At 52.6% G+C, this 24,653-nt stretch overlaps 10 protein-coding genes across 10 annotated transcripts; 8 read left to right on the top strand and 2 right to left on the bottom strand.

The window, feature by feature from the left end:
- Positions 1–688: 688 nt before the first annotated feature.
- On the top strand, positions 689–1,852 carry A1O1_07224 (uncharacterized protein; the record flags this gene model as incomplete). Its single annotated transcript, XM_007728097.1, has 1 exon — positions 689–1,852. The coding sequence occupies one exon, from the start codon at positions 689–691 to the stop codon at positions 1,850–1,852; it is 1,164 nt and encodes a 387-aa protein (XP_007726287.1).
- A 496-nt stretch (positions 1,853–2,348) lies between these two features.
- Positions 2,349–3,494, top strand: A1O1_07223 (uncharacterized protein; the record flags this gene model as incomplete). Its single annotated transcript, XM_007728096.1, has 2 exons — positions 2,349–2,408; positions 2,460–3,494. 2 exons carry the CDS (start codon positions 2,349–2,351, stop codon positions 3,492–3,494), a joined length of 1,095 nt encoding a protein of 364 aa, XP_007726286.1.
- A 595-nt stretch (positions 3,495–4,089) lies between these two features.
- On the top strand, positions 4,090–6,976 carry A1O1_07222 (uncharacterized protein; the record flags this gene model as incomplete). The annotated part of the gene is made up of 2 exons (XM_007728095.1): positions 4,090–4,365; positions 4,679–6,976. The coding sequence occupies 2 exons, from the start codon at positions 4,090–4,092 to the stop codon at positions 6,974–6,976; spliced, it is 2,574 nt and encodes an 857-aa protein (XP_007726285.1).
- Positions 6,977–7,462: 486 nt separating this feature from the next.
- A1O1_07221 (uncharacterized protein) lies at positions 7,463–8,707 on the bottom strand (the record flags this gene model as incomplete). The annotated part of the gene is made up of 2 exons (XM_007728094.1): positions 7,463–8,248; positions 8,459–8,707. The coding sequence occupies 2 exons, from the start codon at positions 8,705–8,707 to the stop codon at positions 7,463–7,465; spliced, it is 1,035 nt and encodes a 344-aa protein (XP_007726284.1).
- A 533-nt stretch (positions 8,708–9,240) lies between these two features.
- Positions 9,241–9,829, top strand: A1O1_07220 (small subunit ribosomal protein S24e; the record flags this gene model as incomplete). Its single annotated transcript, XM_007728093.1, has 2 exons — positions 9,241–9,317; positions 9,502–9,829. The coding sequence occupies 2 exons, from the start codon at positions 9,241–9,243 to the stop codon at positions 9,827–9,829; spliced, it is 405 nt and encodes a 134-aa protein (XP_007726283.1).
- A 1,430-nt stretch (positions 9,830–11,259) lies between these two features.
- Positions 11,260–12,072, bottom strand: A1O1_07219 (uncharacterized protein; the record flags this gene model as incomplete). Its single annotated transcript, XM_007728092.1, has 1 exon — positions 11,260–12,072. The coding sequence occupies one exon, from the start codon at positions 12,070–12,072 to the stop codon at positions 11,260–11,262; it is 813 nt and encodes a 270-aa protein (XP_007726282.1).
- A 3,698-nt stretch (positions 12,073–15,770) lies between these two features.
- Positions 15,771–17,228, top strand: A1O1_07218 (peptidylprolyl isomerase; the record flags this gene model as incomplete). The annotated part of the gene is made up of 2 exons (XM_007728091.1): positions 15,771–15,850; positions 15,899–17,228. The coding sequence occupies 2 exons, from the start codon at positions 15,771–15,773 to the stop codon at positions 17,226–17,228; spliced, it is 1,410 nt and encodes a 469-aa protein (XP_007726281.1).
- A 448-nt stretch (positions 17,229–17,676) lies between these two features.
- A1O1_07217 (UDP-N-acetylglucosamine pyrophosphorylase) lies at positions 17,677–19,270 on the top strand (the record flags this gene model as incomplete). The annotated part of the gene is made up of 2 exons (XM_007728090.1): positions 17,677–19,134; positions 19,190–19,270. 2 exons carry the CDS (start codon positions 17,677–17,679, stop codon positions 19,268–19,270), a joined length of 1,539 nt encoding a protein of 512 aa, XP_007726280.1.
- A 785-nt stretch (positions 19,271–20,055) lies between these two features.
- A1O1_07216 (uncharacterized protein) lies at positions 20,056–20,886 on the top strand (the record flags this gene model as incomplete). Its single annotated transcript, XM_007728089.1, has 3 exons — positions 20,056–20,203; positions 20,269–20,594; positions 20,650–20,886. The coding sequence occupies 3 exons, from the start codon at positions 20,056–20,058 to the stop codon at positions 20,884–20,886; spliced, it is 711 nt and encodes a 236-aa protein (XP_007726279.1).
- Positions 20,887–22,800: 1,914 nt separating this feature from the next.
- On the top strand, positions 22,801–24,389 carry A1O1_07215 (microsomal epoxide hydrolase; the record flags this gene model as incomplete). Its single annotated transcript, XM_007728088.1, has 3 exons — positions 22,801–23,163; positions 23,569–23,922; positions 24,213–24,389. 3 exons carry the CDS (start codon positions 22,801–22,803, stop codon positions 24,387–24,389), a joined length of 894 nt encoding a protein of 297 aa, XP_007726278.1.
- Between the last annotated feature and the right edge of the window lie 264 nt (positions 24,390–24,653).

The following is a 24,653-nucleotide window of genomic DNA, read 5'->3' as shown; positions in this document are numbered from 1 at the left end:
TGCACTTGTCTTGTGCTTTGACATATGCTGTCTATAGTGGACACCTTGGGGTGGAAGAGCAGGTAAGTCGGGTCGATCACTGACCTACGGCAACATGCTGCTGATTGTCCCACTCATTCAACAGCATGTGCAAGTGGTAGCCCAGTATCGTCTGTCGCAACTTAAAGGTTTCGCACGCCATTTGCGAAAGTTCTTGTTTTTGCTCGGAGATGCAAAAGAGCGAGGCTAGATAGGAACAATGTACCCAGTACCGAAGCTTGGCCAACCACACGCTTTAAGACCTGGCCGGAGTTAGTGCCGCTTCGAACCGGCGCCATTCCATGCCAACCAAAGCAGACGAGCAGACGCCCCATGTCACTGCATTCGCATGCACCTGGACACTGACAATCTGCATGCTGTTCACAATACCTCGCTGTCGCCAATTGTCGATGGAACAATCCTGACAAATTGGAGTGGGGAGAAAGGTGATCACGACATTCGGGGGAACATTGACAGCATATTCCTCCAACCATCCGGGGTATCAACGGTAGCAACCGATAAGAAGCATGTACAGCGTGTCGCACTTAATGGAGCTGGACCTCCGCCAACAGAGGTTATCAGGTCCTCCCTGATCCCTGGATCTGTAACAGCCTCTCCTCTTTCCCCACGAGCTTGAAACCTTGGAAACAAGACACAAATCAGATCAAAGATGTCGACCACCGCTGTCCAGCAGACCGAAGTCCAGCCTTCTGCTCCTGTGAAGGACCCTCACCAGTATGACTACAGTCATCTCAAGCCGTATGTGCACCCTCCAGAGACCCAAGAAGACTTGCCCTGGTCAGAGCTCGTGACCCTCGATCTAGAGGACTACAACCGACCTGGAGGCAAGGAGAGGCTGGCAAAGCAACTTGAACACGCCGTGCACCACGTCGGCTTCTTCTACGTGAAGAACTATGGCTTGACAGAGGAGCAGGTGAACCAGCAGTTCACGCTGGCCAAGAACTTCTTCGAGCTCCCCGTCACAGAAAAGGAGAAGTACGAAATCCGCTACTCCGCCGCCGACTACAACGGCTGGCGTCGTCCGGGACGGTCCCTGCAGGGCAAAGCGCAGGACAACATCGAGATCTACAATTTCGCTAAATTCACACCGGACTTTGCGGGCAAGTATGACCATCCGGACCTGCTCAAGGCGCATCTGTCCGAGATCGAGGTGTTCCATCGAGCGCTGCACAACAATGTGGTACTACCGCTTCTGCGTCTGTTCGCCATCATTCTGCAGCTGCCCGACGAAGACTATCTGGTCAAGCAGCACACCTACGACAAGAAGAGTGAAGACCATTTCCGATATATGATCTACCACCCGCGCACTGAAGAGCAGTGGGCGGCCAGCGACTACGGCAAACGAAACGGCCACACCGACCTAGGCACCGTCACCTTGCTCTTCCGCCAACCTGTCGCGGGGCTGCAGATCCTCGGCGAGGACGGGAACTGGACCTACGTCAAACCAGAACCGGGCACCATCACCGTCAACCTGGCCGACACGATCAGTCATCTAACCGGCGGCTGGTTGAAGAGTTCCGTCCATCGCGTCGTTGCCCCGCCCGCGGACCAGCGCCACTACAACCGCACGGGTCTGCTGTACTTTGCGCGTCCGCACAACGACACCGTGCTGGTGCCTATCACGGACAGTCCTGTGCTGCAGAAGGCCGGCGTTGCGCCTCGTTTTGACAAGCATGTTACCGTGGAGGAATGGGTCAAGGCGAAACAGACTCTGCAGTTGAATCCTGATATTGCCGCTAAGCGATGGGCTGAGAAGGGGGACGGCACTGTCGAGGTCATTGCCGGATTCCATGATAGGAAGTACAAGGAATAGATCAGTGAGTGCTTCAGCAGACGTCCTTGCTCAGGTACATGTGCCGAAGGCGGAGCCTTTCAAGAATGGCTTTAGCTAGAAAATATACTCTGCGGAAATCCCGTATATTTTATTGCAATAAAATTATGTGGGCGTCTGTTTAATGTCATTTTATAATTTGATCATTCTTACACCATTTGAGGTGCATAACGGCAGGGACATGGCATAGAGTACCCCTTTTTCTAATTCATGGAAAGATGCATCAAGATGGGGGATTGGCTGCGAGGCTGTAACGTCCTTGATGAAAAGGAGGGAAGCCGGATTTACGTTTCTCCGCAAGACAACGATGACAATAGTGTCAACGGGCGACTACCCGCAACATACTCTGTATACCTGGAAAGATATTTCCTGTCACTCTTCTACTTATGCGGCTGGCCACATGTCTCTTTGATGATTTGGAAGACTGAGGGCGGAGGGAAGGGAATGTCAGTGCTTGCAATTGCCGCCACAGCTCGAGATGGCTGAAGGAGTTGTAACGCAAGCCTTCTCCCTGGTTGGATGGGCATTCTTACCTGCTGTATGAACTCCTACCACGCGCAGCGACGCGATTGACTCACCGCTCTCCTAGTATGCCACGGCTCTTCTACAATCGGTCTATTACCGACTCACGATACGCGCGGGACGGCGCCATCCGCAGCCTGGAGAGCCTCTCTTCGCGTACCACAATCGTCGAATCCGCGTCTTCGTGTTGTCCCTCTATCTCCTCTACACCCTCATCCAGGCCCTGTATGATGTCAAGCTGGCGGGAGACTTCTACGCTCTCCTGGGAGTCACTCCCTGGACGACGGAACGAGAGGTGAAGAGTCGGTTCCGGAGGTTGGCAGCGAGATATCATCCAGATAAACTGCACGAGAACGGGCAACTTGTCCCCGGAGCGGACCAAGTGTTTGTGCAGTTCAAGTTGGCGCATGACACCCTTTTGGATCCTGCAAAGCGCTTTGCCTACGATCGATTCGGACCAGGCATCGTCCAGCTGCAACATCCGGGACTGAAGACCATCAAGGACTATGTCTATGCTGGCCTACGCTCCAAGATCCCCGAATACGCAACGAATGCGGCCCTGCTGGTGCTTCTGAACTACATCTGGCTGCCCAAATGGGGACAGTTCTGGCGCTATTTTGCCGTGGCCTGTATGGCGTTTCTGGAATTGTATTTCTTGACTCACACGTGGGAGCCTCCTCGGCTGGTGGCGCTCTGGGCTTCTACACTTCACAAGATCTTCCCACATCTACTACCGCCACATCTTCTCCCCTATCAGATCTTGGGTCTCGCAAGGAAGATGTCCATGTCTCTCAACATCTTCATTTCACAACTGGCTCCTCCCAAGGCAAGAGCCGCGGCCACGAGAGAGCTCCAGACTCAGCAGCAGGTCGCACACTTGGCTCAAGTGGCGGGCAAATTGGACACTGAGACTGTGGGGTTGCTTCAGCTGGCCTTGAGTCCGTTCAAGGGCGATGCGAGCAAATCGGAAATGCTCCGAGCAGGCATGAAGGAGACCCTGCTGACCGGCGCGCTGAGAATGAATTCTGAAGTCCGAGATGCGATGCAGAGGGCCCTCGACAGGAGACGAAGAGGCCCAATGACGATGCAGGACACCGATTGAGAGGGGTCGCTCCTGCGTTCAGTGCGAGATAGATCTATCAGCTAAAAGGTTCAATGAGTAGGTTTCACACCATGCTCCTCTCCTACAAAGAATATTCTTAGTCTAGATTGTTTTGGTCGTGTCGTGGCCATAGCTCTTTCGCTTGGAAAGGAAACCAACGACGTACTACCTTAGCACCCTCTGCTTTTCGTCGTGACAGCCGAAGAACTTTGACCACTTGACAAAGAACCACCCTGACAGCTCCGGATCCCGTGGTGGTCTACAGGCCAACAGCTTGGATCGGCGACCAGCGATGTGACACTGTTCACTGTACAGCACAGTACGACCAGAGCGTTGGATATCGTTTGCTCAGCACCAGTAAGTGACCGATTGGGCGACCTCTGATGCCGACGAGGCTGGACCAATTGATGGAGATGATAGTAATTATTGATGAGACCTTGGCGGGACGAATTCGGTCTCCATCTCGCCATCAACAACGCATCCTCTCCAAGGGAACACACGCGACCCTCAACCTCTCTTTCTCCCACTTCCTCATCAACCACTCTTCTTCCTGCTAGTTGACTTGGACACCTCTTCCCTCCGAGATGTCCACAACATGGCCGCACCCTTCAACACGACCTCCGACCGCTTCAGAGCTTTCTGCGACACAAACAATGAGATCCCCGCTCCGTCCAGCTTTGACCCGCGCCCTGACCGCATTCCGCACGACGTGGACACCATCTCGAGTTGGACCAATGACAGCCACACGGCAGCCGGCGACCTGAAATTGCAATGTTGCTGTGGCAGATCAAAATGCATCTACTTGGAGCACAACAACACACTTCTGGGTGGGATCGAGAGAGACCTGGAGACCGCCGCCCGACTTGGTCAGGTACGTGCGCCTTCTTCCATGGGCACTGCTGTGCCATTCGTGCAGATTTCATCTCCCCGCCGCTGCACATCCGGTCTTGCGCTTGGGTCTCTGCAATTTGCATGAGGACGGTGCGGTGCAAGGCGTCGGAAAAAGAACCTTTACAAATGCCTATGTTCTCAAACTTGTGTGCAGCTGCCTTCTCCATGCCTCACCGTCCCCTGCATTCCAGAAACCTTGCAATGATACGGTTATGATGCTACACACGGCGCTCTCCAGTGCTGAGCTGGAGAAGAAGCAGCAGTCAAGCAGCGGGCTAACCTTCGCTCTCCAGGCCCTCCTCACCCGTCATGAGTCCTATGTCACAGAGTCGCAGCTCGAGCATGAGCGCCTTACAGCCTACATCAATGAACTGGAGAAGGAGAGGACAACTCTACAAACGACCAACAAGAGGATTGCAGGAGAGAATCACGAGCTGCGCACCCAGCTAGACGTCGCCAACACGTCGCTGAAGGAGAGCGACAACCATGTCAAGAGTTTGGAGGCATTGCTCAGAGACAGCGAGTCCGAAATCAGAAGGCTCAATGGCCTCACCAGACGCGCCGAGGAATTGGAGCTCAAACTACTGGAGATGGAGAAGGATCGCTCAACACTACTGCAGAGGGCGGACGACTCGGAGAAGGAAACTCGCAACACTATCCGAAGGTGGAAAGAGAGCGAACTCAGAGTCCGACAACTGGAGTCCGACATTCAGAAGATCGAATGGGAAGCTAGGCAGGAGAAGGACCGATATGAAGAGCTTGTTGCGAGACTGGAACGTGAACGGGTTCTTGAACGAGAGTTAGGTGGTGCGGAAGGCAGACTCAAAGGAGCTGCAGCTTTACAAGGTCTCAAAGGAGGTGTTTCGCGCACCAACGTTGTCAGTCACTTCGTCCGCGACATTCTTCATGACAACGCTACCCTTCAAGCCGGTATTGCAGAACTCCGCGAATTACTTCAAGCCTCCAACGACGAGGTGCAGAATCTCAGGGCGCAAATCCTTGAGCACCAACCGGTCGAGTTTGACCACTCCCAGGAAGAGGGATACAGATCACGACCATTGAGCGAGCAGCTTGACCGGTCCGAAGCATCCCCGAGACAAGTCCAACAGGAAGTCCACGTCCATCACCATTACCACGCCAAGGTCACTGGGAAGAAGGATCGAAACCCTACGATACGCAAGTCGATACGGAGACGAGCAGTCATGGGACCCGGTATGCTTCCAGCGACCCCCGAATCATCAACTCCCACTACACCACTGTCGCAACCTCAACGTGTGGTATCCAGTCCGATCCTCCCCATCGCTCTTAACCACCCTCAAACCAGGCGTACTCGTTGGTCTCTACAATCGGCCGCGACAACCTCGTCGCTGGTGTCCAGTTTCCCGAGCTCGCCACAATCGTACTTCGAGCAAAGCAGCTCCATCTTTGACAGGCTTGAAGCAGGGGAAGAGTCTTCTAGACCAACAAGTCCAGAGTCTGCCGCTGGCTTTTCCGAGCCCACATTCTTAATGAGTTGTCCGGAAGTGGAAAATGAAGGAGCATTAACGGACCAACATGACGAAGAGGAAATGGATCGATATGACCACCCTGGAGACCTGGACCTGCAAGATCCTCCTCTAGAAGAGGAGCCTCGTTCGGTCCCTGATGAGCTCGAAACCATGGAGTCAGATCCTCATGATCTAACACCCAAACCTTCACAAATTCTGGTTCCTGACCCGGAACCGCCAGACCGGGCTCTGCCTGTAGCGATGACGGATCATTCAGGAAACACTCCACGTGTTGCCTCACTTCCGCTGGCTGAGACGGATCCTGCACACAATTCGAAGCATCGGACGCAGACAGATAGTACCTCGACGCCCAGCTCCATTTATGCCTTCGACGATATGCCTGAGATGGCTATACAGCCACGCTTGCGCCGGGCAGGGTCCCATGACTCCCTAGTCTCTATATCCGGCATGGACATACACCTCGCGAAGCGACCGACGACGTCGAGATCACATTCGGCGAGCTTATTGAAAGGCAACAAGGCGTACTTTGCAATGTCTCCTTCTGCCACTCGAACGTTTTCTGCTGCCCCTCTGACCACAGTGACCGAATACACCGCTTTGAGTTCGACGAGATTCTTCGGCGCCAATGCTTCTTCCACCTGGACTGACCAAACTGCCCACAGACCTCAGCTAGCGGACAGAAATACTAGTGTCAGCGTCGAAGTCTTGAGTGGCCTTGCAAGACTACCGTCCCCAACTTCGACATCTACAACGCAACAACGTCAAGCATCTCCTGGAGGGTTTGGTCGCCTTGTTGGCAGCTGGGTCAGGGGTAAATGGGGCATCGCGCCTATGAAGTCAAGCGAAGAGCTCAGACCGTCGACCCCCGCCGACCCAGCTTTTCCATCGCCTTCTTCTCCCTCAATTGAGGCTCATCCACTGTCGCCTTTCGAGTTGCCGGGTGGGAGGACGCCTGGTATAAATCAGAAAGGCGCGATACCAGGGTTCCGGCCAATTCGAAATCCTACTGCAACTGGTGTGCAAGTTACAATGGTGGATGCAGAGGGGCTGAAGGAGATTCTAGCAGAACAAGACAACAGATGAGTCGTTTTCGAATATTGAAGTCGTCTCTGGATCTCTGGCTGGTCGGGGTTTCTTGACTTTCCGCTTCTGTTTCGGAAAGCTGCTTCAACCCTCCCATGACGGCGGCCAGCGGTAGCAGTGACGAGTTCACAAGCAATTGTCTACCTAGGTCAACATCATGTTTCCGTGCTGTCACTTTATCTGTACAGTTTTTTCTGCAGATACGATTGGATGATACCCCCTATAAGCTCTTTTTTTTTAATATATATTCGCAGCTTTCATATAGCTAGCTCTAAATCTATTGGTAATAACAAGGCCCGTTCAAAGCGAGATCCTCTTCTTCTCTTTCGTACATTCCTCTTGTATGTACTGATACAGAAGCATACGAGATAGTCTTTGTTAGGGATAGAAGCCAACTCATAGATACATGATGAAGCATCTGATGGGTGAATCTAGTCAAACCAACGTGACATTCGTTCTTACCAACAGCTATAGCCGGCAACGTCATTATCGCTCCAAAGACACGATTTTCAGCTCTGTAGCCACAGAATGGAAGAAGCCCGAATATTGCAGTCCCTCGGGGATCTTGCATTGCTGTTCCACGACTCTGAACCCCACCTGGTGCTGACATATCGATGTAAACTGCGCGTACGTGTCGCTCCGGATCGCCGCCGAAATGAGAATGACAATGTCAGGAAAACGGTCCTTCAACAACCCCAGCAGCTCGGCCAACGGGCGCAGGATGTCCGGGTGATACGTGATATCAGCACCAACGACCAAGTCATAGGGCCGTCCGGCCGAGTTGAGTAGGCGTTCGATCTCCGGTCGATCTGTCCAGTCCAGCTGCCGCACTTCAGGCGGCTCGTGGCCGAGCAGAGCATTGTTCTCACGGTTCAAATCGACATTGTCCTGCAGGGCGTCACACACGTGCGCCAATCCATCGGTCGCCACCACGTGAGCGGCTCCCAAGTGACCCGCACAGAGGAGCGACAGGAATCCCGTTCCCGCGCCGAGTTCTAGGACCGTCTTGTCCTTGACCACCTCTGGGCGCTGTAATATGAGATACCACGCCAGGTGGAGGGCGGCTTCCCACGTGCGCAGGCCGACGTTGGTGCCGCGGGAGAGCAAGTTTCTTGCTTCGTCGATCAGGATCGGCTGCACGCCTGGCTCGTCGAGCGGGAGAGGCGGGAAATACGAGTGGACGTGCTTCTGTTGAGCTTCGTCGTCTGATTCGGGCGGAGGGAGTATCGTAGACAGGTAGCCCATGTGTTCCATCAATTGGTCGGATACTTGCTGTTTAGGGAGTGCGTTGGGACGTTAGTTTTCCATTTCTTCATAGGGATGGAGCAAGGGATCCAAGATGGTACCAACAGTTGGTATTTGCTTGTACTTTGTAACATAGGATGGCTTTGACTGAAACGAGACAGAAAGGGAAAGAAAACTTTCGAGGTCTGGCATGATGTGGCAGAACGGAAAAGGAAACCTCGGGGAAGAAAAGCCTACATCTTGATCGGGATCTCGACATGACTTCTCGATCTCTTGGATGATCCGTTTCAGGATCCTCGTCTGGTATCTTGCAGGAGGGAGGTACTTGTTCTGTGATACGTCGAAGAAGTACTTGTACAGGCAGTCCTGCACGTCCTGCTTCACGAGCAGATGGCCCGGCGGATATGTCACATCGTTGATCTGTTGCATGTACTGACGGTAGAACTTCACCACTGCAGGCTCAACCCCTGCTCGGGCGATGTCCATGATTATAAGGTAGGCAAGAATTGAAGCAACAAATGCTCAGCTACGAGCGAGCTGGTACTGGACTAGAAGTTGGATGCTCACTCCCAATGCAGGCTGAGGTGCTTGAACATCCCAAATAGGGTCTGCGCTGGACCATTGGAGATTGATAAGTACGGTGTCACCCACAGATATAGCTCTGATCCACGTCGTATAGTGGCAGTGGTATTAGTTTATAGTGGTGAGGTTGTGTTGAAGCATAATTGAACGTCGTCGAACTTGAAGGCGACAAACCTGCATCGTCCCAAACAGGACTAGTGCTGCCGCCGCCTGAAACTTGAACATGAACTTGAGTGGCGCCAAGATTTCGAGATGCCAAGCCCGCACTTTTTTGCACTGGCGACGAACTCGAACTGCATCTCACCTCCAACTTGCAGGGCCACCGCAACCGAATCTTGTCGACAATCGCCTCAAAACCCGACCAGCTTCGACGGTCAATCAGATTCCGTTGCATCGATTGCGAAGTTCGAGAAAGCCCTCCAACAGACTTCGCAACCATGGCCGATACTCCCGTCACTATCCGAACCCGCAAGTTCATCACCAACCGACTGCTTTCGCGCAAGCAGATGGTCGTGTAAGCATCCCCCGTCCCCGAAAACTCTGTTGCTGTCAGGAAAAAGAGCGAAACGGTGCTGCTTGCAGAATGCATGCACCTACAAGAAGACGCTTTGTTTTGATGGTTGCGAAGTATTGTGCTGTGTGAGGTTTCGAGGTCCAAGACGTGTGACTGACTTGTTATGTGTGTCTGTCTGCTATAGCGATGTCCTCCACCCCAACCGACCGAACGTGTCCAAGGATGACCTCCGCGCCAAGCTCGCCGAAGTGTACAAGTCGAACAAGGACCAGATCAACGTCTTCGGCATGCGGACGCAATACGGTGGTGGAAAATCGACCGGCTTCGCCCTGATCTACGACAGCGTCGAGGCCATGAAGAAGTTTGAGCCCTACTACCGACTCGTGCGTGTCGGCCATGCCCCCAAGATCGAAAAGGCCAGCAGACAGCAGCGCAAACAGCGCAAGAACAGACAGAAGGAGTTCCGCGGTACCGCCAAGACGAAGGGTGCCTCCAAGGACAAGAAGAAATAAATGTGACGCTGACGCAGGCGCGGTCGCAGTCGCTTCCGCCATCACTGCTGCCTCTGCCGCTGCCACTGCCGTTGTCGCTGTCATCGTGTTTACGTCAGTGGTGGTCGTTGTCTTGTTGTTCTGTGGTAGTGGTGGTGGTGGTCATGCCGCGGGGACATGGGTGCTTAGCGGTGGAGTGCGGTGGGCTGTCGTGGTGGTGGTGATGCTGATGTTGATGCTGATGCTGACGGTCAATGGATTGAGTCAGAGCAAGGGAAGAGGAATGAGAATGGCACGGGCGAGAATCGGGGAATTTTCTGCTGTCCTCTCTCGTCTGGACTCTGTTGCATATTGCTGCAAGCCGGGTTGTGATGGTGTTGCAAGCAAGGCGAGGCCAAAATGGGGAATGAAATCGGCTCTTGTTTCCCCCTAGGTCTAGGAACAATCAGCCAAAACAAATCATCGATTAGCGTCGATATCTTCAATGGGCACAAATGGTTTTTGATTCTGCTCTGAAATCCTGAATACTAAATACAGACCGGGCCCTGGCGTCTGAAGCCTAAGTGCATTACATTGACTTGATACTGAATGTGAAAAGGCCGAACCGAACAGAAATCCCGAGCCCACCGCCGCCTCCTCTGTCTGTGCTTGCCACAGTTTTCCGAATCGCTGCATGGTATGCCACGGTATACAGCGCGTGCTTGTGCTTAGCTATGGTTGCGATCGATCGAGGTGTTGTCGACGCCAACCTTTGCGAATATATCCGAAGGGGAGTAGATTGGTATCCCATTTCGACTAACTCTACAGACCATTCTTATCCTCGCACGTCTGCCACGGCATATCCTCTACCCCATTGGCAACGACTCCCGTGTTATGAATGCCTTTTCTCTCCCGTGGATTCAGAATCGAAGAGCCTTTCCCCTCAGATCAGGCCCTCCGGTGTAGGACTAGATGAATAGTACAGTCGCAACGCAGGACAGATGGTCGACATATCAAAGACACAACAGATCCTACACCCGAGAAAGATTCGTTGAAACAATGGATGCTTTTGCCCGCCTGGTGTGCGATCGAGAAATGCCGCCTGATGATGAGACAGATATCCGATCCGCCCCTCCCCAGCCTGGTCAACTTTTCGTCTACCAGCATCCCGTAAGTAACAACGACCGGGAGAGAAATATTAAGACGACAACGATTAGTTTCTCGCCATCCCAGCGAAACCCGAAAAGGAAAATTGACCCGAGTTTACCATCATCCTTACGATTCTGCCCGTGCCCCTTGGCTTCAAGCAGATGGCTGGCCTTGACGACATGAATGGTGGAATGCTGCTGGTGTTGGAAGACATAGCGAGTGTAAATTGAGAAGACCGACACATATAGCGATGACGGAACATGCACTAGAACGATCCGGTAAGTCCGATGGCACAGCCTGAGATTGCTGCCAACCTGGCAGTATCAATATCTAGACGACGTATTGCCAATAGATATGACCGATGTTCGCGTCGAATCGGTCTGGCAACTTGAACAATCCGGACTGCAATCGTCCGGCGCTGGCTCTCTTCGTGCAACCATGGCCTGTGTGCGACAATACAAGGATCCACTCGACAATTGACCTGAAGCACTCCTCAGCTGAGAGCTGCGTCCAACCATCGGATCTGTGTAACTGTACGTGCCGGAGGTACTTTCAGGCGTCGCCTTGAGGCTTTCATGAGAGAGTGGCCTGGAACTGGTATTGGGAATATGGGAGTCTTCCGGCGTATGTGCTATGGCCGAGGCCGGTGCATCGTTGACCGGAACGGCAAGACTGTGAGAAAGGGAAGTGGGAGCCAAAGCTTCGTTCAACCCCATCTGAGCGTACGGCATGTCTTGGATTCGGTAGGAGTTGGTTGTTCTCTCACTGGGCCCTTCTTGAGTCGCGCCTGTGTCTACATGCGTCGAGGACTGGTGGGTTGGAGTGGTGTTCTCGCCGGTCCAGTACGTCGAATCCTGTTGACTGGAGCTGCTGACCGGAGTATTGTCCATGTGAGTGGCAGATGTGGAAACCATGCCTCGAGCTGAAATAGGCGTGGGCAGGATGCGATCAGACGGTGGGTGCCCAGCAATCATCATTGTCTGAACGGGCTGGGGAGCCTGTGCAGCTGTTGTATAGGCAGAGCTGGGGAGCTGGGGGTTTGCTGGGGGCATGCAATGCTGGGGTTCAGGCCATAGTGATCCATGATGTGGTCGCACTCCCTGAGCGTGCATATAATAGGCATTGGTGGTGGACATTGGATCTGTATTGGGGAGGATGTATGGAGGCGGGTGTACTTGTGAGGAGTAGGGACTGTTCTCTTCGTCCTCGGGATATGGTGAGTAAGATGCAACATATGGTGTTCTCGTCCAGTCAACACTCGGGCTCGGATTGGAATAACCGCCGTAGTCGACATTCGTCGGTACAGTTGGATATTGCAGAGAAGTCGGTGGACTGTATCTAGACGGGACTGAAACGTAATTCAGCCGATGGTGAGTGGGAAGTGAATACGGTGAGTAGCGAGGAGGCCCCTGCCAACTTCGAAAGCTGAAGGCCGCCGGTTCTATAGAGGAAACCTGAGCAAAGTCAATGCTGTTTCCTCTTTAGCTTCAGTCCTAAACCCACCCGAAGAAATCGACAAGTTTCCTCATGGCCAGCATTGATACAATTCGCGCAACTTTGATTATTCCCTTCGTTGCCACTGCATTTGATCTTCCGTTTTCGACATCTTTCGCACTTCATGTAGTCAGCATAGATCATGGACGGGGCGTAACCAAAGGCAGCTTGGACCATACGGCAACTGGAACACGCTTTCTTGATCCACTGGTCGCTCTTTGTTCGGACTCTGAAGACGGCGTGGTACGACTGCTGAGGTGGCTCCCAGTCTCATACTGGTCTTGGTGTTGATGCTGAGTCAAGGGCATACCAAAGCCACGATCATTGCGTCTAAAGAACTCAATGTCAGGATTGTAGAGCCGCGAGGTGGTGATCTAGGATTAGGTTAGTCATGCGACATGGAAGAACAGGAGGGTCTCTGGAACCATAGTGGACACCAAGCTCGTCTGTCAGCAATGCGTTCACCACGTTATGTTGGGCTTTCAAACTGTGTCCTTGCTCTTCACGGGTCACCTACGACCAGAATCCAAGCCCAAGCTTTTTGAGCAATGAGAAGAGAGTTCGAATGCCTTGATCGATCAGGGATATGGACCCAAGCTATACCATTTGACGGAGAATATAGAAGCAGGAACGCCACATCCCAGCAAATGCCAGCATTTCCACGCATGCAGACCAATTGCAGGAGATGATAGGAGATGGATGCGCTATCCCCACCAGCCAGATCAGATTCATGAAATATGTCATATCACAAGCCGTGTTAGACGTCCAAGGCTCTTCTTGCCTCCAAACCCAAGCCCACAGCAAGTCATGCTGGTGGAGTTGTCCTTGAAACCTGGTCGTAAGATTTCTTTGTAACGGGCTTGCTGCAGGTTTCCGTCGTGTGACGACGATACCTGGTCCACAACAACAACCTGATTTAGTAGGCGAAGGAAGGGACTGACCAGTCGTCGTAAGGATCATATGGTGCCCACAGTATCAGCTGTGAAACGAATGTTCCTCGCTTCAGCCAATGATATGCTCAGAGTACTTCCAGCACCAACCTGCGAATCGTACTTGAGCATCAGACGCATGTTGCATGGGGCATAGAACGTAGCGTCGACAGGTTCCGTGTGGGGAAACAAGACAGGTCTTGCAACCTCTATTTGGGACGCATCTGTAGGTGAGAACATGCCGGCCAGTTCGACTGGCAACTTGAGAAGATGATGCGGAGAAGGTCGTCCACTGAGGGTAACGCTCGTCTCAGCCCAAGTGTGGAAAAGGACGGGTGCTGTTTGCTACCAACCTGCTTGCTGCACCCAGTGATTGGTGGGAGATTATTGTTGAGGGCGTGGGAGACGCAGCACCCGTGCTCGAGCAAACTTCCGACTGACCATGACCGTTCAATAAGCAGCCGCGCACATCAGAAGTGAGCCTTGATCGCAAGGCTTCCAAATCCTGGCTAAAATCATGGAGAGTTCCTATGCTTTATGGGCAAGCGAGATGCAGTGGGGTCCACGTGGTTCTTGGGCGCTCTCCCTCCGCAAAAGCATGGGAACGCTGGATCGTCCGTGGAAGGCTATGTGCTGAGTCAACTGTTAGCAAGCCGTTGTAGAAACGGCTTTCTCTTGGATGGTGGAACCAATGCAACGACTTGCGGAAAATTCCATGCCAGAGGCTCACAATCTGATTGATGCACATGACAGACAGCATGAGTCAAGCTTGTCAGTGGTTTGGGATGGTCTCAGTTGGCGCGAGTTCGGTCTGCAAGGTTAGCCCCTGAACATCATCTGCAGAATGGCTGCGGAACATTGCATGGGACTCTGGTCACACAGAGATGTCAAAAGATGGACCTCGCTCATCACAAGTCTGCCTCCCAAATATTTTGACAAATCAGAGGATGAGTTTTGAGTGCAGGCTGGTCGCACAGAGGCGTAATAGACCTAGAGAAAAAGCCCCAGCAGGGCAGCTACTGTGGCCACCTCGCGATGAATGCCACCAGGTAAATCCCTCCTTTCGATGCGGCCGTACTGCACAGCATGAGGCAGATTGGAAGCACAGGTCCACTATTCCTCGCCTGTACATGATGAAGAAAGGAATAATTTGCCCGGGACGGAATCCATTGGCAGAGGCGGACAACGAGGAGAAAAGCAGATTGACATAGACAGCGAATCGAGGAAACCGCCCTGGCGTGATCGGGGGACTTCGAAGGATATTTGCAGTCCCACGTGCACCAAAACACCGCGCTTCAGTTCAAAATCAGCCCATATCTGATCGCAGGTCTTCTGCAAGCGTCCGGCAGATGACCGGGGAGCTTCAGGTGTAGTAAAAAGGAGGTTGATAGACCAACTAGGGCTAGATTGCTGGACCTGTCATCGAAGCGGGTGGAAGCCGAGAAAGAAGACGGTTCGTGACATAATCGGGGGATTTCTGTGTAAGTGAGCAACGGCGTGGATGGTTGCATATCCAGTTGCTGACCATGTCGATTGGGGCTAAGATTTTGCATGCGATTGTAACGCCATGCTCAACAAGGAGACTGCAGCACCGTGCTTGAACAGTTGCGCCATTCAGTGGTCGATGCTGAGGGCATTTTCGCTAGACTGTACGCTGGGCAAATACAACCGCTGTGCCTCGAGCTTCAGCTTGTTACACAAAAGAAGGCCACAACCACACCCTGCCTATTGAGGCTCACGGCATCAGACCAGTGGGTGTCCCTGACGAAGGGCAAAAGGTAGGACGCGAAGGGGCGTTCATGGCCCTGGGGGGTCACTTGCATAGCACACTCGACCGATCGATCGAGAGGCATGTGAATGAAACGAGGTCCGGCATTCGCAGGGGACAGGAAATGGCCGGCAAGAGGGGTGACCTTGTATGGAGTGACCTCGACAAGAGGATCTCAACCGTATCTCCGCGAAGGGCCAATCATTACTGGAGGCTTTACATGAGAATAGGTAGTCGACGCTGACGTGCAAAGTACACCATATGCTGTATACTGTATACATACTGTGTAGGTCCAGACAGACGTTCAGGCATCAAGGCGAAGAAGGACAGGGAAGATGGTTCTAGACCAGAATGAGACTAGTTTAAAGTCATGTGATTATCCCTTGGCATCCTTGGCACTTTGGAGCATGAATGACGATCTGCTGCTGGTCATTTGAAAGCCTTCGATCCTTCGACGCGCCGTCGCCTTCATATAATACTGTGTGCTCGATCTGTCTTCCAGGTGTTGGTTGTGGTCGAGAAAGCAATATCAAAGACGGTATTGTCGAGAAATCATCGAGATTGAATCCCCCACTCTTGAGGGACGGAGGGAGGAGAGTCGATATTCACAGGGACATAGTCCCCTTCTTCCTGGGCATCAACCATGAGTGTTCTACTGGAGACTTCTTTGGGCGAGATTGTAATCGATCTTCTAGTCGATAATTCACCCAAATGCTGTGAGAAGTATGCGGCATCAACTCTGGGATGACTCGTTGCTAATCCGAGTCCTAGTTTTCTGAAACTGTGCAAAGTCAAGTACTACAACTTTTCACCATTCCATAGTGTTCAGAAGGGTTTCTCTTGCCAGACTGGAGACCCTCTCGGACCAGACTCACCCGAAAGTGATGGCGGAAGCTCGATCTGGGGCCTCATATCCGGCCCCTCAAAGAAGAGCTTTGTGGCAGACATTGATCCAAAGCTAAAACATACGCAGCAGGGGACGGTCAGTATGGCCACTGTGCCTTCACCCAACGATGCTGATCAGCGACTCGCGGGCAGTCAATTCATTATAACACTAGGCGACAACATTGACTATCTTGATGGAAAGGCTGCTCCTTTTGGTATGGTGGTGGAAGGTTTCGATACCCTCCAGAAGATCAACGAGGCGTTCACAGATGCGAATGGGAGGCCACTCAAAGACATTCGTATTCGACATACAGTCATCTTAGAAGACCCTTTTGATGATCCCCCGGGGCTTACAGTACCAGACTCGAGTCCTGCACCTACGAAGGCCCAACTGGCCACGGTCATGATTGCCGATGATGAGGAATTGGACGAAGAAGTGGATGAGGCTGCCATGGAGAAATTGCGCCGAGAACGGGAAGCGCGCGCACAGGCTCTGACTCTTGAAATGGTCGGTGACCTTCCATTTGCAGAAGTCAAGCCACCCGAAAATGTCCTGTTCGTCTGCAAACTGAATCCCGTCACCACCGATGAGGATTTAGAATTGATCTTCAGCCGATTTGGGAAGATTCTGTCGTGTGAAGTGATCAAAGACAAACGGACAGGAGACAGTCTTCAATATGCGTTCATCGAGTTTGAAAACCAGAAGGATTGCGAGCAAGCCTACTTCAAGATGCAGGGTGTTCTGATCGACGACCATCGCATCCACGTGGACTTTTCACAGAGCGTCTCCAAGCTTTCTGATACCTGGAGAAATTCAACCAATTCCAAACGTGCGAGACAAGCCGGGGGATTCGGCGGCATTGCGAGTCTCGAAAAGAGGCGGCACTACCGGGAAGACGATGGCCGGGACTATGACAAGGGGGACTACAGAATGGTCTTTGACAAAAACGAGATCCGGCGGAACAGAGATGCTCAGCCAGAGCAAGACCATCGAACTTCAAGAAGTCGAAGTCGAAGTCGAAGTCGAAGTCCGCGGTATGACAAGCGTGATGCAGAGCATGGTCATCGTGGAAAAGAAAGGAGATCCCGTGACGATTATCACGACAGGCAAAGAGATAGATATGACGGACGAGCTCGCGAAAGGGCCGGGGACAGGGATAGAGACGGACGGAGAGGAGGGTACCGCCCTGATCCACGGAGGGAGAGAGACAGATGAGGGAAGAATGTACCATTGTACCTGTAGACTGTACAACACGAGCCTGAACGCAGCATGATGAACCAGTATAGCATTTCCCCATGTAGCAATGTTTGAGAACAGGTCGTGTTGTAGAATGGAATGTGTCTTGTTTTGCTCCGTCGTACTGAGGACCAATACCTGGGTATGTCACACCTACCACTGTCAGGCTGGCTACGTCACCACGAGGCTGCGGCCAGTGCTTTTCGGCGATGCTCAGTTTCAGGTGATTCTGTCTCACCGCGCTTAGGCCCCCTTGCAAACCCAGCCGAAGCCACCAATATCTTTCTGTACAGGCTGTCAACATCTGTTCCTCCCTTCTATGGGTCGTGCAACCGGTGTCGAAGGCCTCTTTTTCGCTGACACCCGCCAGAGTTGAGTCTTTCCGCCGGCCTGCGGCGCTAGTAACAGTGTAAACAGACCCTCCAAGATGGCTGCCAGCATGGTAAACAGTCTGCTCGAGAAACTCCACCTCACATCTCCAGAGCATGGTGCTCCCATCCAAGAACCTGGGGCAGAAGAGGTGAAAGAAATCCGGGAGAAGTACGAAAAGGCCAACCAAGGCCATGTGTTTGCCTTCTACGACGAACTAGACACGGACGGAAAAGCCGCCCTCTTCGACCAACTGTCCAACTTTGATCCAGAGCATGTCAACGTTCTCGCGGACAAAGCCCTCCATCCTCCGCAGCCCTCAGACCAACAACCCTCTATCGAACCTCTTCCCGAATCAGCCACTGCCTCTCTTCTCGACGCCTCGGAGGAACAGCAAGATGAGTGGTACAAAGCAGGGCTTGACCTGATTGCGAAGAACAAAGTGGCCGTGGTGCTACTGGCGGGCGGACAAGGGACCAGATTGGGAAGCTCGGATCCAAAGGGCTGTTTCGACATTGGCCTACCCAGCAAGAAGTCGTTGTTTCAGCTGCAAGCGGAACGGATCTGGAAAGTGCAACAATTGGCCAAACACCATGCGTCTACATCGGATGAATCAGTCGTACCGTGGTATGTTATGACCAGTGGTCCTACTAGAGCTCCGACGGAGAAATTCTTCAAAGACCACGACTACTTTGGACTATCGAAAGAGAACGTGGTCATCTTTGAGCAAGGTGTGCTTCCATGCATCTCGAACGAGGGCAAAATCCTCATGGAGAGCAAACACAAGGTCGCGGTAGCGCCGGATGGCAATGGAGGTATCTATCAGGCACTGTTGATGTCTGGGGCTCGCGACGACATGCGCAAGCGTGGCATTGAACACGTTCACGCCTATTGTGTGGACAACTGCCTGGCCAGAGTTGCCGACCCGGTCTTCATTGGCTTCTCATCCGCGAAGGAAGTCGACATCGCCACAAAGGTAGTGCCCAAGCGAGCAGCGAACGAGCCCGTCGGCCTGATTGTGCAAAAGAATGGAAGGCCCGATGTTGTTGAGTACTCAGAGATTGACCAGGAGATGGCCGAAGCCAAGGACGGTCCCGACCGTCTCAAGTTCAGAGCGGCAAACATTGTCAACCACTACTATTCTTTCAAGTTCTTCGAAAGCATTGAGGAATGGTCGTATAAGTTACCCCACCATGTTGCTAAGAAGAAGATCCCCTACATGGACACCGAGACTGGGGAGACTGTCAAGCCCGACAAGCCGAACGGTATCAAGTTGGAGCAGTTTGTGTTTGATGTCTTCCCCTTTCTTCCCATGGACAAGTTTGCGTGTCTCGAAGTGGACCGGAAAGAAGAGTTCTCACCATTGAAGAACGCTCTCGGCACAGCAGAAGACAATCCTGACACCAGCAAACAAGATATCATGGAACAAGGGGCTCGATGGCTACGCAATGCTGGGGCGATTGTGGTTTCTGAGGGCAGCAGTGCCGGAGTTGAGATCTCTCCTCTCATCAGCTATGTAGGGTTCCCTCTTTGATATCCTCCCGGGGCGGCTTTGCTAACTTCTGATTTAGGGCGGTGAAGGACTCGACTACCTCAAGGGACGAGAGATTAGGGCTCCGGCCGTGATTGAGAGAAGCAAGTCGGAAGAGTGATCGTGCCGTGACAGACGGAACATGCAGGATTGACAGGGGGGTGAGACTATGGTCAGGGCAAGACGTTGCAGAGGGGCATACCTACAGAATGAATGGCATGATATGTTCAAAAGCACACAAATACTTTCTTTCCATTCCTGCCGTCTCCCAGCATGCAGCCTCGTCGTACTTCATTGAATCTAGACTCCTTCCACGTGATCTCACATTTATGACGCTAGGCAGAATCTGGCTCAAGTTCGTCTTGGCTTGAGTCGCCGCTCGTTTGTCCCCATCTGCTTTTCACCTGTGACATATTGGCACAATTCAATCGCCTTTTGTTATCAGCTGGTGTTGATCGGTTGCACGGATTCACGGAGGCTGGAAGTCGTTGGAAAGGTCGAGTGGGAAGTTGCGCCTTTTGTAAGTCCGTGATTCAGTGCAGAGCGTGTTTCCGCCGAAGGGGACCCCTCCTCCTCACCCTGGGCATTTTCCCCCTCTGCACCTATCCGCGCGACGTCGCAGCTGGGTGGCTAACGTTGAGCCCACAGGTTGCGGATCCTTTGGGATATTTCATCGAGGTCCGAATCGAGCAGGTACGCTTTCTGACTTCTCTTCTACGATCACGCGAACATACCTTTCCCTTATCGTTCGTTGACCTATTTCATGTCAACTTGTCAACTCCATCCGACATGTCTGCAACATACAACACAATTGCGTGCACGAGAGGAGGGGAAAAGAGTGACTCAAACGGGGGCTGATACCGTGTATACAGGAGTGGAAGAAAAGCTTCAAAGCACCCGCCAACCATGTCTTCTCTGTCACGTCGCGCATGCTACAAATGTGGCAATGTCGGGCATTATGCTGAAGTCTGCACGTCGTCTGAGAGACTGTGCTACAACTGCAAGCAGCCTGGCCATGAGTCGAACCAGTGCCCTATGCCGCGCACTACGGAGAGTGAGTTGGCCTCTTGTGATGGGTGAAAGGACTTTGGTGGCTGACTCGAAGTTTCTTATGTGCAGCAAAACAATGCTATCATTGCCAGGGTCTAGGTCACGTCCAAGCTGACTGCCCAACCCTGCGCATCAGTGGCGGGCCTGCGGGTGGTCGCTGCTACTCATGCGGCCAGATCGGCCACTTGGCCCGCAACTGCCCTACACCAGGTGCTAGCCCTGCCCCTGGCCCGGCCACCCGTGGCGGTCGCGGTGGCTATGGCGGCGGTGGATTCCGCGGTGGTTACAGTGTCGTCAACAACCGAGCCGCAACCTGCTACAAATGTGGTGGCCCCAACCACTATGCCCGCGATTGTCAGGCTCAGGCCATGAAATGTTACGCATGCGGCAAGCTTGTAAGAGCAGACTACCGCGTGGCCTCTTATCTCACTGCTGACTTTCCTTCTCCAGGGCCATATCTCGCGCGATTGCACTGCTCCGAACGGAGGTCCATTGAATGCGGCTGGCAAGACGTGCTACAAGTGCGGGCAACCAGGCCACATCAGCAAAGACTGCACCGCCACTGAGACCAATGGTCCCCCAGCGGCTGTGACGAACGGAGCACCTGCTGAGGGTGTTCCAACAGCTCCAGCAGTCGACACTACCGATATTCATACTGCGGCTGCACCTGCTGCAGCTGTGGCATAAAACAACAACCATCTCCCCACTATCAGCAATGCTGATATGTCTCTTTCTGCGTTATCTGATTGTACTTTCAACTTTGCCGTACTTTGCGCGAACGGTGCCGATGCCCCAACAGTCTTTTCCAAGCACGCCCTTGCTCAATCAACACTTGTGATTTTTGTTCTCGGATCTTTTGGCAAATGGAATCTTTCAGCTTTCCCGTTACGATACCACCCACCGCTTCCAAATTGTGGCTCCTTCTTGGTCAGATGCATCGGATCATCGGCATCTCCAAACTGAGTCACGATTTCACTCCGACGCGGTTGCAGCAAAACACTTTTCACGACGAGTCAAGGCTAGGCCTCCAGGGATGAACCTTTCCTTGTACTGGACCCGGCGTTTTTGGACAGTTGATCATCAAGCCTTGCATTTGACACGCTCACACGAACTTTCAACGACTGAACTTGTTTCCTGCTTTATCGCAGACTCAGGGATATCTTGCATCTGATGAGGGGAATGACTGCTGTCTATGGCACTGTTTCACGAAACGCAATCCAACCGGCAGATCAGACAGACGAAGGAAAGGAAGCGAGTGAGCAAGCGGAGAAGAAGCATACACTACTACGTGTGGTGGTATGAACGGTCAAGAAGCAGAGTCAGAGCCAGTGATGGATCCAATCGGAGGAAGATTGACACCGAGAACGCCGGACAAGCGAGGGCGAGAGTGGGAGATGTCGACGGTTATCTCGAGACAGTGAAGCACGAAACATCCAAAACGAATCCATGATTTCATTGCCAACAATAACAAGTATGATTCCAATGTGGCGGCCATGGATTTAGATCGTAACTTTCTCCTCCTTACAAGGCTGCAATGCCACTTCGAAGGCGTTTGGTCTTCGTGGTGAAGCTGTAGTGCTAGTGCTAGTGCACCTTGTTCCTTGTCCACATCTGGCGGATACTGTTACAGTCGCTGTATTTTCTATTCAAGGGAACTGGATACTGTGAGAGATGTCCCAACATCCTTCCTGTAGGAAGGGAAGATATTGTCGGTCTTCCCCTTTCAATCGCAGCCTTGCCGCTTTTATGATACTCCAATTCCCCCCCTTCAACATCTTCTCCCATTCTTCTCTCATGACCCGACCCACTCTCACTCATGTGCAGGACACTGGGGATACTCCGTGCCTGAGTTTACGGTGAGGGGGATGCTGAGGAGTACGAAGTTTACTTTGACCCATAACTGATGTTTCCACTCCTTGGGAAAAGTCACTTCATTACTGTTGGCTGACGGTGCCTGTTCCCGCCCTGTCTTGAGTACCGAGTCGTCGTTTTGGTTTCATCTCCGCATCTTGCAGATTGATTCCTGCTCATCTATCATGTGCCGACCAGCGAGCGAGCAAGAGAACAAGAGATTGCCGATCAACATGCTCAAAAGAGCGGCGCCCTAACCTTAAGCCCCCTTCTCTTCTGACCCGACCCGAGGCATTCATTGGAGGGGTCAAGAAGAAAACAAACACAGAATGGGAGGGGGTGATGGGACGACGGTAGGTACTCTTGCCCACCAGGCTGTGAGCAAAAATGGTATAAACCCCTTCCTTGACCAGAACTGCATTGGACGGTGGTTGTGATCTTCACTTACCACTGAGTCCAAAGGTTGGAGCTGAATCATCGTCTCCACTACCTGCGGTGCAGCTTTCAGAAATACATATCACTTTACAAGGCCGCTTTCGTTTCAAGATACTGATCTCCTTTCCATCATTTCTTGTCTCGCTATCAGAATCTGCCCTCCGTTCATCTGCCCAAATCAAGGACCGGTTTCCCCTCGAACTTTGCCGACCCCTTACCCAAACCAAAACAGGCCTGTATCGTAGATCAGACCGACGCCCACTGTCCTTAAGTCAATCCAAGAGTCATCACCTCGGCGAAATTTCATCAATTACAATGCCAAACACAAAGACAGTCCATGTCCCCCACCTAGGCGGCATCGATGCAGCCTACCAGATGCCTCACCCCTACGACGCCTCGAAACCGACTCTGGTGCTGGTCAACAGCTTCACGACGTCGTCAGAGCTGTACCGAGAACAATACGCAAACAAGGCATTGACCGACAAAATGAACCTGTTGGCCATCGAGCTGCTCGGGCACGGTCAGACGCGCACGAAAGCCGAGAATTTCACGTACTGGGATACGGCGATTATGAATCTGCAGGTCCTGGACGCGTTGGAGATTCCTCAAGCATTTGTGCTGGGCACAAGCCAGGGTGGATGGATTACTGTGCGCATGGCACTGTTGGCTCCGGCGAAGGTAAGAACCCTTGGAGAAGAAAGGACTACAGTCTACCGTCGAGGGCTGGAGGCAGAGAAACTGCTCGAACCTCAAACCGACTTCGTGCCACCTTACACATACTACCTTGCTCTTCTACATTCCCAAAGGCAGACCCTTCACAGCATCCCTCCAAATACCCGGTCTTTTCCAAGGCTTCGACCTATTGTCGGCATACAGACTGTTTAGGGGTTGACATATTCCTCCTTCGTACCCCTTTCCTTCCCCGGGTACCCTCCCCTCCGTCCTTGTCTATACTACAAGTCAATAGCATCCCTCGAATCACCAACCATCTTCCCTCTCTTCCAAGCCCTACTGCACTGTCCAGGGCCTCAGTGTTCACCTTCTCATATAATTATATACCGACTAACATATTCACGGCGACAGATCCAAGGAATCATCCCCCTCGGCACGTCTCTCGACTACGAATCCGAGCGAACACGCACTCTCGGCTGCTGGGACGGCGTCGCAGCCTGCACGGGCCCCATCAACAAATGGATCTCCAAGACGCCCACCCCTGACTTCCAACCTGATATCGACTACTGCGACTTCCTGATCGACATTGGTTTCGGCAAGGACTGTGCCTCCGAGACCCGCGAGTTCTGGCGCAAGACCATCCAAGCGAACTACCAGGGCGACGATGGCCGACGGAGGGCGCGGATGGCGGCCATCAATCTCCGCGAACGCGATGGTTTGCATGGTCGATTGTTTGATGTCCACTGTCCTGTTATGTGGTTACATGTGAGTTGTTTCGCTTTTCTTCTTTTAGCAGGGGAAACATCCCACGACGATGAAGGAGGAGTCTTTTGTTTGTGAAGTGATGCCAAAGGATGCATGGCCCTCCGAGGGAATAAAATCCAACACCATAAAACTGACCCGCCCCGCCTGTACAAGAAGAGAGAAGAGAGAAGAGAGAAGAGAAGATGTACCTCTTCCGAACCAATCTGGCTTCATGCCATGGAACATCCCCTGCTGAGTGAACTCCGAAAATTGACAAAAACGCTAACCACTGTTCTGTTCCGAGATCCAAGGGAACCGACGACGTCGTCTACTCTGTCGCCAATGCACAAGAAGAAATCAAATTATTCGTCAACAGCCCCTCGGCCGAACTGGTCGTGGTGGATGGTGGAGCGCATTTCCTGTCGGCGTCGCATCCTAAGGAGGTGGATGATGCCTTGATTGCATTTGTCGGGAAACATGCTTCCTGAGCGGACAGAACGAGAAAGGGAAAAAAGGAAAAAGGCAAAAAGGAGAAAAAGGAGAAAAAGCGAGGAAGAAGGAACCAACTGGACTCTTATTCTTCCTATCCTTCCTTTCCTTCCTATCCTTGGTCTTGAGGAGGCGACAATACTTCATGAATCTACGGGAGGGGCCTGTGTGCCGTCATCTGGAATCGGGATTCGGGATTCTGTACTTTGGACAACTTGATAGGTAGGTTCTTCGGGAGACGTTGCCAGATCCGTTGGACTACG

The sequence above is a fragment of the Capronia coronata genome, assembly GCF_000585585.1.
Source record: "Capronia coronata CBS 617.96 chromosome Unknown acBCG-supercont1.6, whole genome shotgun sequence".
Lineage (NCBI taxonomy): Eukaryota > Fungi > Ascomycota > Eurotiomycetes > Chaetothyriales > Herpotrichiellaceae > Capronia > Capronia coronata.
This window is presented reverse-complemented; position numbering and strand designations above follow the sequence as displayed.